Source organism: Suncus etruscus, chromosome 13 (assembly GCF_024139225.1).
Source record: "Suncus etruscus isolate mSunEtr1 chromosome 13, mSunEtr1.pri.cur, whole genome shotgun sequence".
Classification (NCBI taxonomy): domain Eukaryota; kingdom Metazoa; phylum Chordata; class Mammalia; order Eulipotyphla; family Soricidae; genus Suncus; species Suncus etruscus.
Genome location: NC_064860.1, coordinates 48,029,263 through 48,045,788, shown reverse-complemented (window position 1 = coordinate 48,045,788; position 16,526 = coordinate 48,029,263). Strand labels below are relative to the sequence as shown.

The window sequence follows — 16,526 nt, the reverse complement described above, 5'->3', positions numbered from 1 at the left end:
AAAAAAAAAAAAAAAAGATTCCTCTAGGGCAGAGCCACAATATGTTGTACAGAGGGCCGCAAACGGCCCAGGGGCCGCGAGTTTGAGACCCCTGTCCTAGAGCCTAAGCCGAGTACAGTGGGTAGGACCTTTGCCTGGCATCCCATATGTTCTCCTGAACCCACCAGGAGCACTGAATGCAGAGATAAGAGTATGCCCTGAGCACTGTCAGGTGTGTCCCCAAAATTTTCTATAGATCACTAACGCATCTACTTTATTCTTCTCTGCCTGTCTTAAAGAGGAACTTGAAGTGGCAATCTCCAACTTATTCAGTAAAACTCAAACCTTTCCCCATCTGCCCTTCACCTTTCTTTGTTGTATTTTCTCACACTCTTTCTTTGCCACCCACCCTCCTCCCCACTCATTATTTTGCTGCCTTCATTTGTCTCAGTGCCAAAATGAATTCAAGGTTCTCTAGGTACATTAAGCTTGTTCATATTGTGATCTTCTATTTTTGTTTACAGGCCATTCCTGGCAGTATTCAGGGCTCTGCACTCAAGGCTCACTCCTAGAGAAATTCAGGGAGCCAACCATAAAGGTTACTGGTGATTAAACTCAGGTCAGCCACACTGATGCGAAAGATCACCAGGTATTTTATCTCCCATCCCCATGATGTGATCTTTGTAGAATCCTTTCTCTCTACCTGTAAATTTTTCATTCTGTTGTCCTAAGAAAAACAAACTCCTACTTTATTCTTCAAACAGCTGTGTTTTCAACATTTACCTCTCTCAATTCAATCACAGTTCTTTTCTACTGTCCCACTTCCTGCTCAGGCTTGTACTGTCATTCTCTAATAAATTGTATTGTTTACTTATCTGTCTCTAGCATCAAACTCATGGCTCATAAATAGCAACACATGTCTTTGACTACAGGAACTCAGTATTCCAAGTCTTTGCTTGAGTGAACAACACATGACTCTGAACTTTCTGGCTCTGTGAGCTTTGGGCAAATTCATTTTATATATGTCACTGGGGCAGGAGAGAGTATACAGAAGGGAAGGTGATGGTCTTGCAACCCAATACTGCATAAAGTACTCAAAACTGCTGGATATGTCCCCAAACCCAAACCAAACATATCTGTTAGTCTCAGTGACATCTTTTTGTTTGATGGTGTAGGGAAGAAAGGACCTGTCTTGGAGGACATTTCTGGTATAACAGAGTTGCTCACATCAAAGCAAACACCTTAACTCTTCCCTGCACTTCTCTAAAGAGTTAAAGTACTATCAGTTTAAACTAAATTACTATCAGTTTTAAAATGAGATCTTAGAAACTGAACATTAAGAAGAACTGTCGGGGCCGGGTGGTGGCGCTGGAGGTAAGGTGCCTGCGCTAGCCTAGGATGGACCGCGGTTCGATCCCCCGGCATCCCATATGGTCCCCCAAGAAGCCAGGAGCAACTTCTGAGCGCATAGCCAGGAGTAACCCCTGAGCGTCACAGGGTGTGGCCCAAAAACCAAAAAAAAAAAAAAAAAAAAAAAAAAAAGAAGAACTGTCAACATAAAACATAATTTGGGAGAGGTAGAAAAGGGGGATCGGAGGTAGGATATTTGCTTTGCACATGGCTGACCTGATTAGATTCTTGGCATCCCATATGGTCCCCCCCAAGCACCACCAGGATGATTCTTGAGTGCAAAGCCAGAAGTAAATCCTGAGCATTGCCAGCTGCAGCCAAAAAACTAAACAAAAATAAAAATAAAATGCAATCTCTGGAATAACACTTACAGAATACATTATTTTATTGTAAGGAACCCAGATACCTAAATACTACTAGGTGTTAATAATATACTGATATTAAGTTTCCTGCTTGTTTTTGTTGTTTGTGGTATTGTAGAATGGCATTATGTTTAGAATATATAAGCTTAAGGGGCCCGGAGAGATAGCACAGTGGCATTGCCTTGCAAGCAGCCGATCCAGGACCAACCACCGGTTGGTTCGAATTCCGGTGTCCCATATGGTCCCCCATGCCTGCCAGGAGCTATTTCTGAGCAGATAGCCAGGAGTCACCCCTGAGCACCGCCGGGTGTGGGCCCCCCCCCAAAAAAAAAAGAATATATAAGCTTAAGTATTTAGGAATTAGTGTCATGATTTCGGCAAATCTCATATAGTTACAAAAAATATTGAGAGCAAGAGAAAGCAGCTGTGTCCAAATATGAACTGTTGGTGAATCTGGGTAAAAGAACCTAAGGGTTGTTGCTCTGATTTGGAATATTTCAAAACAAAACCATGGAGAAGCAGTAAAAGAGATTTAAAGGGAACATAAAGCACTTGAGCACAGTTATGGCACATGGACGGTTACTACTATCACCGCCAAAAAATGGGGTAGTGAGATCTTTAGTGAGTGGATGGGAAATGGAAAAAAATTTCTCAAAACTGGGCTATAACTAAACAAAGACAGTGCCTTTGATTCTAGTACCATGTGCATGTACATGGGTGTGCACACATAATCACAGCACTAATTGTGAAGCTTTCATCCTTTCTAGGGATGCAACAAGTCGAGTTGAGTCTGGACCATATGCCAGCCATGGCTCTCCTTAAAGAGAGCGCTCGTGCTTGCAAGATTGCGTACAACCTGCCCTCATAGCAATTATCTGGGGTCCAGGGAGCCAAGCCAATAACTGCACCTGGAGACAATCGATCACCCGCTAAGTCAGAAGTCCAGCGGGGAAAGGGGAAGGGATAGAAGCCGAGAGAGGCCTTAGCCCAGGCAAAATTCAGGTGCAAACAGCACAAGACCTGCAAGGGAGGCGGAGACGGACAAGCAAAGCCAAGGCTTGTAGCGGGTACCAGAGTTGCAGAAGAGGAGGGAACTAAAGGTGAAGCATGAAAATAAATAAATAATAAAAAAAGGTGAGAGGCTCATTGCCCTCCACCCTAATGGCTTTGGCATGCACCGCCCCCCGACGGCTCTGGGGTACCCGATCAGCTTCAGAGCAGGTGTCAAGCAAGGCTCTGTACCCACTTAACCTGCTGGTCACCTCAATTCTGTCACACACACACACACACACCCCGCAGCTAACCTGGGAAAACTGACAGCGACTGGACCCGGGTCTGAAATCAAAATGAATGAACATCGTGTGATGAAGAAGAGCAGCTTGGTGGTCCTAGAACATCTTCGTCCAGGACAGGTTGGAGATTAATGCACCGTGGGGAGGGTGGTAGGCAGGGAGAGAGAGAGAGAGAGAGAGAGAGAGAGAGAGAGAGAGAGAGAGAGAGAGAGAGAGAGAGAGAGAGAGAGAGAGAGAGAGAGAGAGAGAGAGAAGAGCAAAATAAGAGAAGAGAGCAAGAAAGAGAAGCAAGAGAAGAGCAAGAAAAAGCAAAGAGCAAGAGAGAGAAAGAGGTAGCAAGAAAGAGAAGAGAGCTTGCAATAGAGGTCGAGAAAAGAGCAAGAGAGAGAAAAGAAAGAAGAGAGTAAGAGAGAAGAGAGCAAGAGAAGAGAGGTAGCAAGAAAGAGAAGAGAGAAAGAGAGAAGAGAGTAAGAGAGCAAAAAAGAAGAGCAAGAGAGAGAAGAGTAAGAAAAAGCAAAGAGCAAGAGAGAAGGGAGCAAGAGAGGAGAGAGAGGTAGCAAGAAAGAGCTTGCAATAGAGAGGTCAAGAGAAAAGAGCAAGAGAGAAGAGAGCAAGAGAACAAAAAAGAGAAGAGCAAGAGCGAGGAGAGCAAGAGAGAGAAGAGAGCAAGAGAGGAGAGAAAAAGAGAGAAAGGTAGCAAGAGATGAGAGCTTGCAAGAGAGGTCACAAGCCTCCCTACAGGGGCGCCCCACCACAGCCTCTCTCAGCTCGCCGGGCAGCCCCCTCGAGCAGCCCCAGAGACAAAGCGATCGCCAGGACTGCCCGGTCTTGGCACGTCAAGCCACACTCACCCTCAGGTTCCCCTTCGTCCGCTGCTTGTTCTTCCCGCCCATAGTGGCGGCTGCTGCGCCCCGGGTACACTCTGCAAGCCCGGGTAGACTCCGCCGGGCCACAACTTCCGGCCCCCGATGCCGGAAGCGGGTGCTTGAGAACGACTCCACCGACGAGCCTCTTCCGCCACCCTCCCTCCCTCCCTCCCTCCGGTCCCGCCCCCACTTCCGCTCCCGCCTCCCGCTGCCGCGCTTTGACCAATCGCCGAGCTTGCGTCATAATATTGGCCACGCCCACAGTGGAGTGGAGTGACGTCGTTCTGTCCAATAGAAAGTCAAAGGTTGGGGCCCGAGAGATAGCACAGCTGTAGGGCGTTTGCCTTGCATGCAGAAGGACAGCGGTTCGAATCCCGGAATCCCATATGGTGCCCCAAGCCTGCCAGGAGTGATTTCTGAGCGTAGAGCCAGGAGTAACCCCTGAGTGCTGCCGGGTGTGACCAAACAAACAAACAAAAAAACCCAATCAATAAAACCTCTCTTCTGCACTCTCCTGGAGCCAGATTTGGTCCATACCCCAAGTGTAACATTTTTACACTTTTTGGTGGTGTAATATCTTAATCATAATCAACCACCAATGTTTTAATAGTAACTAATGTTTAGATAATATATCAGTAGCATGCAATAATTACATCAAGCGAAGGCGGCAAAGGACCTTCTTTGCTGCCAGTTATCATAGGCTGTTTTAAGTTAGAAAACAATGACAACACTGAATACTGTAGAAATGATCTGCTCAGTGTATAATCAGTTCTTGAGGTAGCATGTTTTGTTGGCATATTTAAAACACTACCTCTGGATATTAACTCTAGTAAGTGAAAGACCACCTGGGAGACAATGTTAGGTAGTTGGCAAAGATGACTTGGTCCATTTTCTTCTGTTGAGCCACACCTTGCTTCTCCAATATCCAATAATAATCTATTCCCCCACTTGTGTAGATACAAATTTGCCCAAAGGGTAGTTTGCTTCCTCAACACAGATGGGAGGGAATACAGCTCTTAAGGCACTTGTTTTGCATGCAGAGCCAAGTGTGTGTTCTCTCTGTCTCTCTGTCTGTCTTTCTCTCTCTCTCCTCTTTCTTGATCTCTCATGTTTCATAAAGAAATAAAACAGTACAAATTAGCCAGATCATCCGATGGCCAAGAACAGTATGCTCTCATGACCAAAACAGTGAATTGTTGAAATCCAATACAGTATATTCAGATAGTTGCATAGAAGAGTCTTTTATTATTTTTTACTCGGTTTTTGGATCAACAGCTTGGTGTTTACTCCTTTCTGTGCACTTATGGGCCACTTCTGGTGGGATTCTGGTTCCATATGTAATTGAGCCCAGTTCACATGCAAAGTAAGCATCCTATCTATTGTATTATCACTTCAGCACCTAGAAAAGTCCTTTAAATGTTGGAAAATATTTCATAACATGGAGAGCCTCACAATATATAGTTTAATACTAAAAGGTAGATCACCCTACTACTCAATTTGACTGGCTTTAAAAATGGTAAATCAATAGCAGTAGGTAAAGGATTATTTTGGGTTTTTTTTAGCTACTTAAACACATGCAAAAACAGCATTCACACAAATGATGTGGAGATGGAACAAAACATTGAGCTTAAGGATTGATGCTTGAGGTTAGTTTTGTCATCTAAGAATTGCACAACTTTGGCTGGAAAGATACTGCAGTAAGACTTTTGTACATTGCCAGCCTGAGTTTCATCTCTGGCACCACATAGGGTTCCCAGCATCCAACCAGGAGTAAGTCCTGAGCACTGCCAGGTGTGGCTAAAAACAAAACCAACAAAAACTAACCAGCTATCATAAACTTTAGTAGGTGTGGCCCCAAAACCAAAAATAATAATAATAATAAATAAAAGATTTTGGCTTCAAAGTCACACCTGGTGGCACTTAGTACTCCTGGGTCTGTGCTCCAAGGCAGTAGTCCAGGACCTTATGCAAATTTGGAGATGGAACTTGGGTCAATTGTATGCAAAGCAAGCTCACCTACCTTTTGTACTATTTTTCTGACTCTCCTGATTTTTTTTATGAATAACAATGACACACAGTTACAAAGTTGTTGATGTCTGAGTTTCAATCATACAGAATTCCAACACCCACCCTTTCACTGGTTACACTTCGTGTATATAAACCTTGTGTATGATATACCTTGTTTCCCTTCCACTCCTCACCTGCACCCCACCCTGCTTTATCCTTGTGCAGGGGCCAATTTTAGTATATTTGTTGCCAAAGCAAGCACCAGGAGTGATTTCTGAGTGCAGAGCCAGGAGTAACCCCAAGCGCCACATGATATCACTAGATATGCTCCCAATCATGTTTGCAGTTACAGTGCGCATAATTGTTGGAAAACCTTGCCTTTACCCAAAACAAATGTGTTCCCAAACTTCCTTTTTCACTCACCTATACCTTTATTTGTTTGTTTGTTTATTTATTTATTGGTTTGGGGGCCATACCCAGCAGCACCCAGGGATTACTTTGGCTCTCTGCTCAGAAATCGCTCCTGGTGGGCACGAGGGACCATATGGGGTGCTGGGATTTGAACCACCCTTGGTCCTGGGCCAGCCGCTTGCAAGGCAAATGCCCTACCACTACGCTATCTCTCCAGCTCCTCACCTTTGACATGTAAAAGATCCACCTAGACTAGATTAGCTTGATATAGGTACTTTTGTCTCATTCAGCTCTCCCTCTCCAGGTTGAATCTAAATTGGTAAAGAGGTTTCAGTTTGGTGGGCCCAGGAGAGACCACGAAGGGAGAAGCCACCTGATTCCATGATTCTCTCCCTTATGCCTGACTTGTTTTATTAATTCTTCATGGTGACTCTGCTTCAGAACTGCTCACCCTGCATTGGAAATATGGCATGTGGATTCATTTTTACATACAAGTATGTGTTCACAAAGTGCCACGTTCCTAATTTCTAAGAACATCAAAGCATCTCCTCCATGGTCCAACTTCATCCAGAGAACATGATAGGAATCAAAGTTGGTGCTCCAACTCCCACACGAGCTCAGAGATAGTCAGGAAAGCTGACTACAATGAGGGTAGGGGGATACACTTTATTTTAAGCCTATTTTATTTTTATTGTTGGGGTTTGTGTTTTGGTTTGGGGGTCACAGTTAGCTCAAGGATTACTTCCAGCAGGGGTTGGGGGACCATATAAGGTGCTGGGGATTAAATTTAGGTCAGCTACATATAAAGCAAGCACCTTACCTGTTGCACTATAGTTCAACCATTTCAGCACTAGGACACCTGCCCATAGGTAAAAGTCCCCACTCTTTCCCCCAAGAGCAAAGCTACCATATTGACCTTGGCATCAGTTCCCAGATTGACCAGGCCCAGATGAGACCCAGCTTTCACACAGAAACACCACCTGCCCCCAGCATAGGGTCTCCAGCCAAGGCACATGCAGGAGTGAAGTTCACCTGGAATCCAACACTCTGCTTCTAAGGGCTAGTATGGCTCACTGGAGCTGCAGGGAATGGTAGAAAATGGGTCTGAAGTTCTAGAGAATCTCTAGGAACTCAGTGTCTGTATGTAGCACAGGTCAGCCTTTCATGCTAACGTGTATGGAATCTTTCTTGTCCTTGCTCGACTCATTTTGCCATTTTCTATGGGCAGCAAGACATTTAAGGCCTATGATGGTTTCCCAGGTGAGATCAGACTGTGTCTCAGTGGCAGGCTCCTTTGAAGAAGGACCTTACTTTGTTCTATGTGGGGTAGATGGAATTAATATTTTGGGAAAGGGAACAGGAAAAGAATGAGTGAGGATTTGTTCTTGAATACCTTTAACATTTGAATGCTTTGATCTTCTGTGAAATTTCACCAAAGTTGGATGCTATTGGGTTTTTATGAAAAAAAACTTGCTGGAGCTTTTAAAAAAAAAATGTCTTATTCCATCTGTCCAGTCTTGAACCCTGGATCCCAGACATAGAATCAACATAGTTCTTCACAACAGCTACAGGAAACAAATCCCATCCGGGACATCCTTAATAATGCTGGGCCACCAACAAGTGCCAGCTCTAATATGATATCCTGACAACAAAGAAAATGGGAACAACTTGACCTAAGAACAGGTTATCCTACCTCACCAGCTAACAATAAGGCAAAATCAGAAGACTTGTCACCCTTTGGTAGGTCCAAAAAGCCAAGATCATGATTTACAGATGACTGGCTACTAGAACCGTGACTGGACTGAATATATCTTGAGACCAATAAAAAAAGCCCTAGCCTAGGGTGTGGCCCAAAAACCAAACAAACAAACAAAAAATGTCTCAGGCTTGATGTTCAAGACCATGTCTTCCTGAACAGGTATTTCATTGGTTTATCTCTATTTCTCCCTGCTTTTTCCACTCTGGAGCAGCCTGTGTTCTAACAGGCACTTCCCTTCTTCTCTGTCCTCACATCTTTTTAGTTTATTTTGGGGCCACATACAGTGATACTCAGGGCTTACTCCTGACAAGCTCAAGAAATGCAATGGAAGTGCCTGGGATCAAACATAGGTCAGCCATGTGCAAGACAAGTGCCCTACTCACTGTACTATGATCAATCTAAGCTCCTTCCCTTAAGTCTTTCTTAGTAAGCTTCATTCAATATAAATTATTTTGTTTCACATCCAAATGTCTGAGCTCACACTGGGGAGACAGCTCACAGAACTGTAGTTCATTGTTCCCTTACCAGCAATCCCCAGCACTGGATGGTCCCTGATCCTCACTGGGGTGACCCCATGCACTGAATCCAACTAAGCTATGAACACATCAGATTTGGCAACAAAAGAGCTGAAGTTTAAACTTATGCCTCAGCTACTTATCTGTGAGACAGCTTAGGAGTATTAAGAATGTAAAAAAGTAGGGCCCGGAGAGATAGCACAGTGGCGTTTGCCTTGCAAGTAGCCGATCCAGGACCAAAGGTGGTTGGTTCGAATCCTGGTGTCCCATATGGTCCCCCGTGCCTACCAAGAGCTATTTTTGAGCAGACAACCAGGAGTAAACCCTGAGCACTGCCAGGTGTGGCCCAAAAACCAATAAATAAATAAATAAATAAATAAATAAATAAATAAATAAATAAGTAGGGGCTGGAGAGATAGCATGGGGGTAGAGCATCTTGCATGCAGAAGGTCTGTAGTTCAAATCCAGGCATCCCATATGAGCATCCCCTGAGCCTTTCAGGAGCGATTTCTGAGCATAGAGCCAGGAGTAACCCCTGAGCCCTGCCAGGTGTGACCCAAAAACAAAACAAAACTAAACAAAAAAGAACGTAAAAGGGCCAGAGAGGTGGCGCAGCGGTAAGGTGTTTGCCTTGCACGCATCTGACCTAGGATGGACCACAGTTTAATTCCCCAGCTTCCCATATGGGCCCCCAAACCAGGAGCAATTTCTGAGCATATAGCCAGAGTAACCCCTGAGCATCACCGGGTGTGTCCCAAAAACAAAAAAAAAAAGTAAAAATAGATGCAGGAGAGATAGTATACCAAAGTAAGGCAACCCCAACCATGCCTGAGTCACCAAAAGTGATCCTTTTTCGGGGTGGGGGGAACTTGGGTCACACCCGGCAACTCTCAGAAGTTACTCCTGGCTCTGTCTCAGAAATTGTCCCTGACAGGCTCAGGGGGCTATATGGGATTCAGAGAATCAAACCACCGTTGTTCCTGGGTGGGCTGTGTGCAAGGCAAATGCTCTACCACTGTGCTATCTCTTCGGCCCCCAAGAGTGTTCCTTGAGCATAGAGTCAGGAATGAGCACTGAGCACCACCATATATGGACCCTCAAAAAAAAAAACCAATGCAGGACTGGAACAATAGTACAGTGGGGCAGCCTGAGAGGTGGCGCTAGAGGTAAGGTGTCTGCCTTGCAAGCGCTAGCGTAGGACCAACCACGGTTCAATCCCCCGGCATCCCATATGGTCCTCCCAAGCCAAGAGCGATTTCTGAGCACATAGCCAGGAGTAACCCCTGAGTGTCAAACGGGTGTGGCTCAAAAACCAAAAAAGAAAAAGAAAAAGAAAAAAATAGTACAGTGGGTAGGGTGTTGGCCTTGTACATATTGGCCTGGGTTTGATCCTCAGCAACATATATGGTTCCCTGAGTCTTGAAGTGATCCCTGATTACAGAGCTATGAGCAAGCTTTGAGCACAGGTACTTGTGGCTCCTTCCCCCCCAAAAAAAACCAAGAAAACAAAAACAAAAGACCAACATACAAACAAAAAAGAAATCTAAGAGAATGCAGTCATTTTCTATTAAGGTGTCCAGAGATTTGCAAGGCTTTTGTTGCCATGGAAACTTGTTCTCTCAGTCCTGCACGCCTGGGACAAAAGAACTGCAGTGTCAGCCCTCACACTGTATTTGTGGCAGAATGAGAGGTTAGACTGGCTGAGCAGCAGCGGCTCTCCCTTTAATCATAAAAGCAAGAAAAATTTCCACCAACCTTATTTAAGGTTATGATTTTAAACTCAGTTCTCCTTTCAGTTCTGACATACTGAAATAGATTTTTCAAATGCAACACATACACTTTAGCTATACCATTGTCCTCATGTTTCTGAAGGGCACAAAATTAAACATCACATATCTTTAAAAAATATGTATTGGGGGAAAAAAACAAACAAAAGGTTCAAAATACTTTCCAGTTTTTCTACTTTGGTCATTGCCCTTCTACCCCAAAGAGCATTTGAAAAACCTCCCCACAGTGGCTGGCATTTAAAAACTGGTAGAGCTGACCAAAATCCATGTGGTTCCCTCGAGTTCCATTAACACTGAACACCTTTTCCTCAAAAATTGAAAATTTTCTTTGTGTTTCCATTTCAGCTTTTGCATCATCCAAAGAAATATCTTCTCGATGACGAATTAGAATTCTCTTCCAGTTTAATTTTCTGAGCCTGAAATAAAATTTTAAAGCAGACATTTTGAAAATGCCCATTAAGTCCCTAGAAACATGAATTTCTAATAATAGATCTCGCAATACTATTTCCTAGAAGTAAAGAAATCACATATCTTACTGGGATTTATTTTAACCACATGTAATTTGGTCCTCAGTCCTATATAAAACTCCTGTATTTATTTTTCATTAGTGCCTGAGTCAGAAATCTAAAAATGTAGAAACATGGGTCAGAGAGATAGTACAGAGGGCAGGGTGTTTGCCTTTTGTGCTGCTGGCCAAGGTTCAATCCCTGGTTTCAGATATGGTCCTCCAAATACCGCCAGCAATAAGAGCTGAGTGTAAAGTCAGGAGTAACCCTCGAGCACCACTGAGTGTAGCACATAAGGAAAAAAAAGAAAAGAGGGGCCGGCGAGGTGGTGCTAGAGGTAAGGTGTCTGCCTTGCAAGCGCTAGCCAAGGAAAGATCGCAACTGTGGTTCGATTCCCCCCATCCCTCCCCCTGCGTCCCATATGGTTCCCCAAGCCAGGGGCAATTTCTGAGCGCTTAGCCAGGAGTAACCCCTGAGCATCAAACGGGTATGGCCCAAAAAAAAAAAAACAAACAACAACAAAAAAAAAGTAAAGTAAAAACTACTGAATCTCAAACTCCCAAAGGGACTTCTCAGAAGCAGTCAGGAATATAGCAGAAAAAAAAAATTCTTTTGTTTGACCAGGTAAACTCAGTTAACAGCATCATGAAGATGCAGAAAGATTCAAATCCATTAAAATCTATAGGACTGTTGCTTATTTCTTAGTCAGGGGCTCAACACAGCATCTGTTAGCTACAAGATCGTCTCTTATGGGCAATTAGATAAGGGGAGGGATGCTGGCCTGCTGTGTGTCCTGTTTTATCCTCTGGTCTAAGACCCAATTTCCTTCAAATATACTATCAGAGACAATCTACTTTCCCCCTCTCTAGTAACTTTTTGGTACAATGACTGACCCAGCAATGAAAAACTGGAGAAAGCAAACCTTGACCAGAACTCTTCACAGGCGCTCTGTGGGCCTTCTACACAAACAACACCAGGTTTTCCAGGCATGCTAAAACCAGTAAGGGAAAGCTCTTTCGACCACTCTAGAATATTCTTTCTCTTGCATTTGTTGTAGATGTGATGGCTATAGATCCACAGTCTTGTGAGAAAGCGGTCTCCTGGCTGCACTGAGTTTCCTGGGGTCAGGGTGGGTGAGGAGTCTTTGCTAACATAGCCACAGCCATATTCACGAACCCACTCGGTGGCATTCAGTATACAGACATCGCCCAGACAATTTGTTTGCAGGTATTCGATCAGGTCTGAGTTCAGCTGAGTCTGCTGGGATCTACTTAGTACTACTGATCTGATTTAAAAAAAAAAAGTAAAGAACAAGATATATAAATTCAATCAAATTTTTTGGAACAGGAAACAAACATTAAGTACATTTATTCTTGGATCAATTTTGATTCGAAAGTTGGCCAGTTTCTGTAACATACCTGACAGTGATTTCGGGCAGGACTGCAGGATATTTAAAGGGAAGAATACAGGCCAGAGAAAACATCGCCTGAAAAATAAAGAGCCGTAAGAACTGTTTTAGATCTTGACAAAGTTTCAGGTTCTCCCAGAAACAAATTTAAGAGGCAGGCTGGAGATATAAAATAATGGGTAGGAGCCTGCTAGTCAACACGGTTTCGATTCCCCAGCATTACATATGGTTTCCCCCAACATCGCCGGGAGTGATTTCTGAGTGTCGAGCCAGGAATAACCCTTGAGCACTGCTAGATGTGACCCCAAATCTAACAAATAAAAGTAAATTAAAAAACAACAACAGGGCCGGTGAGGTGGCGCTGGAGGTAAGGTGACTGCCTTGTAAGAGCTAGCCAGGGAAGAACCACTGTTTGATCCCCCAGAATCCCAGATGGTCCCCCCAAGCCAGGGGCAATTTCTGAGTGCTTAGCCAGGCGTAACCCCTGGGCATCAAACGGGTGTGGCCAAAAACAAAACAAAACAAAACAAAAATAAATAAATAAAATGGTAGGGCCGGAGAGATAGCATGGAGTTAAGACATTTGCCTTTAGGGGCCGGGAAGGTGGCGCTAGAGGTAAGATGTCTACCTTGCAAGCGCTAGTGTAGGAGGGACCACGGTTCGATCCCCCGGCGTCCCACATGGTCCTCCCAAGCCAGGGGCGATTTCTGAGCACATAGCCAGGAGTAACCCCTGAGTGTCAAACGGGTGTGGCCCAAAAACCAAAAAAAAAAAAAAAAAAAAAAGACATTTGCCTTTCATGCATAAGGTCGGTGGTTCGAATCCCAGCATCCCATATGGTCACCCGTGCCTGCCAGGAGCGATTTCTGAGCGTGGACCCAAGAGTGACCCCTGAGCGCTGCCGTGTGTGACCCAAAAACAAAAACCAAAACAAAAAAGGAGGGGCCGGGCGGTGGCGCTACAGGTAAGGTGCCTGCCTTGCTTGCTCCAGCCTAGGACAGACTGCGATTCGATTCCCCCGCCCCTCCCCGCGTCCCATATGGTCCCCCAAGCCAGGAGCGACTTCTGAAGGCATAGCCAGGAGTAACCCCTGAGCATCACCGGGTGTGGCCCAAAAACAAAAAGGAAAAAAAAGAAAAACCAACAACAACTGAAGAGCTAGGAGATAACTTAAGTGGTAGAGTGCCTAGCAAGGGCAAGGCCTTAAGTTTTCTTTTTCCTTTTCTTTTTTTCTTTTTTTTTTTTTTTGTTTTTGGGCCACACCCACCAGTGCTCAAGGGTTACTCCTGGCTGTCTGCTCAGAAATAGCTCCTGGCAGGCACGGGGGGGGGGGGGGGGGGGGGGGGGGGGGGGGGGGGGGGGGGGGGGGGAACGACGACCAAATGGGACACTGGGATTCGAACCAACCACCTTAGGTCCTGGATCGGCTGCTTTCAAGGCAAACGCCGCTGTGCTATCTCTCCGGGCCCAAGGCCTTAAATTTAATCCTTGGTCCTATTACTTACTAATCCCACTTGGTCCTATTACTAACCCCAATTCACATTACCTCACGATCCTGTTGGGTATGTTCCCTATTTAAGAAAAATAAAATTGACAAGGAATTACCATGGCTTCCTCAGATACATCCAGGTTCACGTTGATAGTAAAGTAAACTTTTGAAGATCTCCCCTCCATGGTCTTCTTTTCAACACAATCCTTCAGTTCTGCTAAAGCCAGCTGGTCGTTTACAATGAGCTCATTCTCGCCTGGGAACATGCTGGCCAGCAGGTCTAACTCTGAGAGCTGGGCCTCTGCCTGCTCCACCTCCGTCATTCTGGGATATTCATTAGTGTCTACGGAGGCAAGTGGATAAAAGACTTTACATCAACAAGCCTGGGAGGAATCATGGGTACTGACTCAAAATGTATTTAGTTGTCTTTATAACTGCTGAAACTTACTGTTTCTCCCCATGATTCTCTTTTTGGATATTCTAAGCTAAGGGCCCTAAATAAGGAATATTCGTGGTAGAAAGCAGGGTAGGATTGAGAAAACAATAAACTAATAATATCGGAACACCAGATTTATTTGAATTCTGAGTTAGTCAGGCCTCTGGAATTACCACAATGTCATTACTATAAGAATCGGAGGGCCGGGCGGTGACGCTGGAGATAAGGTGCCTGCCTTGCCTGCGCTAGCCTAGGACGGACCGCGGTTCGATCCCCCGGCGTCCCATATGGTCCCCCAAGAAGCCAGGAGCAACTTCTGAGCGCATAGCCAGGAGTAACCCCTGAGCGTCACAGGGTGTGGCCCAAAAACCAAAAAAAAAAAAAAAAAAAAAGAATCGGAGCTGGAGAGATAGTACAATAAGTAGGGTACTTGACTTGCATAAGGCTCACTCAGGTTTGATCCTTGGCATCCTATATGGTCCCTACCAAGCCCTGTGTGGAGTGATCGCAAAACACAGAGCCAAGAATAAGTCCTAAGCATAGCTCGGCATAGCCCCCAAACAAAACTATACATATATGTACATTTTATATAGTTAAAATCCATGTAAATATTATTGTACTATCACATATGCATGGAAATTTACCAAATATAACAGTTGACACAATGAGAGTAGAGGTAAGGATTCTATTCACATGTTTTGGTATCATCTGAACTTTTATTATTAGACTATAGCGCTTCTAAATTCAGCAGAGAAAAATAGAGTTCACTTCTGAAAGGAAAAAGAGAGCTGAGTCCCCTGCTGTAAAGGACAAATGCCTTACCTTCTCCAAGAGAAGCTAAGCAAATTTAGATGTATGAATGATGGCTTCATGGGATTATTCCTCTCTTTTGGTAAAGGTTTATTGAGCAGGTACTATGTGGAAAGCTTAATCATTCCATCTATTTAATCTCTGGATCCAGATGAAACTAAGGAAACACAATACAATGAAGATGAATAGATAAGTGTAAAATAACGACTATGGGTATTATCATGGGGCTAAAGATGAAGGCATGATCAATGGACTGAGCTCTCCAAAAAGACGTGAAAAAGGCAGGATCTGGAATAAGCATTGGACAAAGCATAAGGCAGGCCCATAAAAGAAGAGGGCATTCTGGGGCTGGCATGGTGGCACTAGAGGTAAGATGTCTGCCTTGCCAGCGCTAGCCTAGGACGGGCATCCCATATGGTCCAAGCCAGGAGCGACTTCTGAGCGCACAACGAGGAGTAATACCTGAGCGTCACTGGGTGTGGCCCAAAAACCAAAAACCAAAATAAATAAATAAATAATAAAGAGGGCATTCGAGAGAGAAACACCTGCAAGGAAGGGAAGCTCTAAAATATAATATAGATCTAGACCTGTCCCTTTCCTCACAATCCCTACTGCAAAGGTCTCATGCTTAGACTCTATTTTCTAGTACTTTACTGGTGGTCCTCGAAACCCCTTCTTGTCCTTATTTTTTTGCTCTGAAATCAGGACTATGGTACTTTTATAGACTATAAAATCTTACTCTTCTGTTTTTCTTGTTTTTGAGTTCAATTTAAACTTAAAACAGGGCAACAGTGATAGTGGCCTCAAAACAAAACAAACAAAAAAAAAACACCTTAAAACAATCTTGGCAATAGTATAACAGATAGGTTGCTTGCCTTGTACACAGAAGACTTGGGTTCAAACCCCAGCATCCTCTTTCATCCCTTGAGCACAGCCAGATGTGATTCATATGTGTAGGGCCAGGAATAAGCCCTAAGCAACCACTGGCTGTGACCCCAAAAACAAAAAAACAAAAAGAAGGATAAAATAAAATAAGTAAAAATGAAATTTTAAATTAGTACAGCTGTAGGAGCAGAGTACTTGACTTTCATAAGCTGACATGGATTTGACCCCTGATACCGTGAGATGGTTACTAACAGGATACTGCCAGGAGAGATCCCTGAGCACAGAGCCAGAAATAAGCCCTAAAAAAAAAAAAAAAAAATTAAGCAAGGGGCCGGTGAGGTGGCGCTAGCGGTAAGGTGTCTGCCTTGCAAGCGCTAGCCAAGGAAAGGACCACGGTTCGATCCCCGGCGTCCCATATGGTCCCCCCAAGCCAGGGGCAATTTCTGAGCTCATAGCCAGGAGTAACCCCTGAGCATCTAACGGGTGTGGCCCGAAAAACAAAAAACAAAAAACAACAACAAAAAAAAAGAAATAAGCTCTGAGCACAGCTAGGTGTGAAACCAAAATAAAAAGAAAAGAAAAACTAAAATAAAACAGAAGGAGC

General features: G+C 44.3%; 2 protein-coding genes across 2 annotated transcripts in view; both read right to left on the bottom strand.

Moving 5' to 3' along the window:
• The window catches only part of LTN1 (listerin E3 ubiquitin protein ligase 1), a 62,505-nt gene extending 58,507 nt beyond the window's left edge, over window positions 1–3,998 (bottom strand). The window contains exon 1 of the mRNA XM_049785738.1: window positions 3,895–3,998. Within this exon, the coding sequence (XP_049641695.1) occupies window positions 3,895–3,936 (42 nt within the window). The 5' untranslated portion in view covers window positions 3,937–3,998. The remainder of the gene's footprint in view (window positions 1–3,894) is intronic.
• Window positions 3,999–10,528: 6,530 nt separating this feature from the next.
• On the bottom strand, window positions 10,529–14,148 carry RWDD2B (RWD domain containing 2B). The gene is made up of 4 exons (XM_049785803.1): window positions 13,908–14,148; window positions 12,313–12,380; window positions 11,817–12,179; window positions 10,529–10,804 (listed from the first exon to the last, which is right to left on the bottom strand). The coding sequence occupies exons 1-4, from the start codon at window positions 14,112–14,114 to the stop codon at window positions 10,570–10,572; spliced, it is 873 nt and encodes a 290-aa protein (XP_049641760.1). The 5' UTR covers window positions 14,115–14,148; the 3' UTR covers window positions 10,529–10,569.
• Between the last annotated feature and the right edge of the window lie 2,378 nt (window positions 14,149–16,526).